At 35.4% G+C, this 1,481-nt stretch overlaps 1 protein-coding gene across 1 annotated transcript in view; it reads right to left on the bottom strand.

The window, feature by feature from the left end:
• The window catches only part of OXSR1 (oxidative stress responsive 1), a 105,284-nt gene that overhangs the window by 32,906 nt on the left and 70,897 nt on the right, over positions 1 to 1,481 (bottom strand). The window contains exon 8 of the mRNA XM_008586562.1: positions 159 to 292. Within this exon, the coding sequence (XP_008584784.1) occupies positions 159 to 292 (134 nt within the window). The remainder of the gene's footprint in view (positions 1 to 158; positions 293 to 1,481) is intronic.

Here is a 1,481-nt window from a genome sequence, read left to right as displayed (position 1 = left end):
GCCATCCCCATATAGGATCCGAACCCGCGGCCTCAGTGCTACCAGCGCTGCACTCTCCCAAGTGAGCCATGGGGCCAGCCCTGTATGTGATTCTTAGACCTCTAACAATGGTTTACATATTAGATAGAGAGAAAAGTAAACTTTATCTCATATTTTACCTTTTTTCTGGATCTTTTTGAAGACACAATGAAATCATTTTTCTAAATGACTTTCCATATTTTTTCAGCATTTCTTTATCTTGAACACCAGTTTCCAAAGAAGGAGGATCATTCTGTAGTGTCAGCATTAAAACCTGTAAGAATTTTCAATATAGTATAAACTTCTGATGATTCAGTAAAATTTAATTAACTATTGTGGTCAAAATTATTCAATATAGGCAACCCCCCCCCAACATATAAGCATATTTTATTTATTAAAAGTTCGTCCAGATCAGTTTTTAGAAGCCAGAGTTATTTGTCTTCCACATAAATAATATGCTATAGATGGCTGGCTTTCTAGACAACTTGCCCACAAGGGCCCACTGTACCAATATTATTATGCCCTTTACTTAGAATCCTTTGCTTCTTCACATCACCTGTCTGAAGTCTTAACTGCTAAACCACCTTTTAAAAAAGTTAAAACCTCAGCAAAATTAAGAATGTGACCCTGCTGACTTTATCTTTTCAAGGCTCTGTTTCTCCTTGACTCCTTGAAATCTGGCCTTTTCTTCCTAGAATTTCTCAGAAACCTCTATCATAGAAATCACCAATGATGTCCTAGTTAACAAAGCTACAGACTTTTTAAATCCACATTCTTCTGGCCTTCCCTGCAGCAACTGACAATCTTGATTATTCTGTCCATACTTACTTAACCTCTTCCTTCTTTGACTTTCATCACAACATATTACTTTGATGCACAGAGATACAAGAAATGAAGGTCATATTTATGTGATGAGATTGAGTGACTTGTGTTTTTGTATACTGTTTGACCTTTTTATAAAAGACTGTGCCATTTTTATAAATACAAAGTCGACACTAAAAAATTAAAGAGGGCTATCATCAGAGTTATTAGTTGCTCTTCTGATTCAATTTATATTTACTGAAATGGAATTAGTAAGGCTGGCAGTGTTTCTCAATTTGAGAAAATATGTTAACATGTAGGTCTGGCTACAATTGCAGGAGCAATAACCTACAATGGATGAAAAGTAAACCTCATCCTTCCCCACTCACCACCACCTTTTAAAAAATAAGCCATTTCATTAGCCAAAAACCAGTCTCCCAACTTACAGCTGTAAAAACACATCATCTTTTTCAAAACCTTGTGAAAAGGAGTCTTCACCATCTAGGCAAAGCATGGCCTTAAAATATAATTAACCTTCTAGATGATCATAATATCATCCATTAATGTGCAGGTCAATATAGGTATGTTTTGAATATGGAGATATTTTCTTTTTTTTTTTTTCCTTTTTTGTCTTTTTTACTGACCGGTAACGGGATCGCAAC

This window comes from Galeopterus variegatus, unplaced genomic scaffold (genome assembly GCF_000696425.1).
Source record: "Galeopterus variegatus unplaced genomic scaffold, G_variegatus-3.0.2 Scaffold110, whole genome shotgun sequence".
NCBI classification, from domain to species: domain Eukaryota; kingdom Metazoa; phylum Chordata; class Mammalia; order Dermoptera; family Cynocephalidae; genus Galeopterus; species Galeopterus variegatus.
The sequence above is the reverse complement of the archived record's forward strand: the minus strand, read 5'-3'. Positions and strand labels throughout refer to the sequence as shown.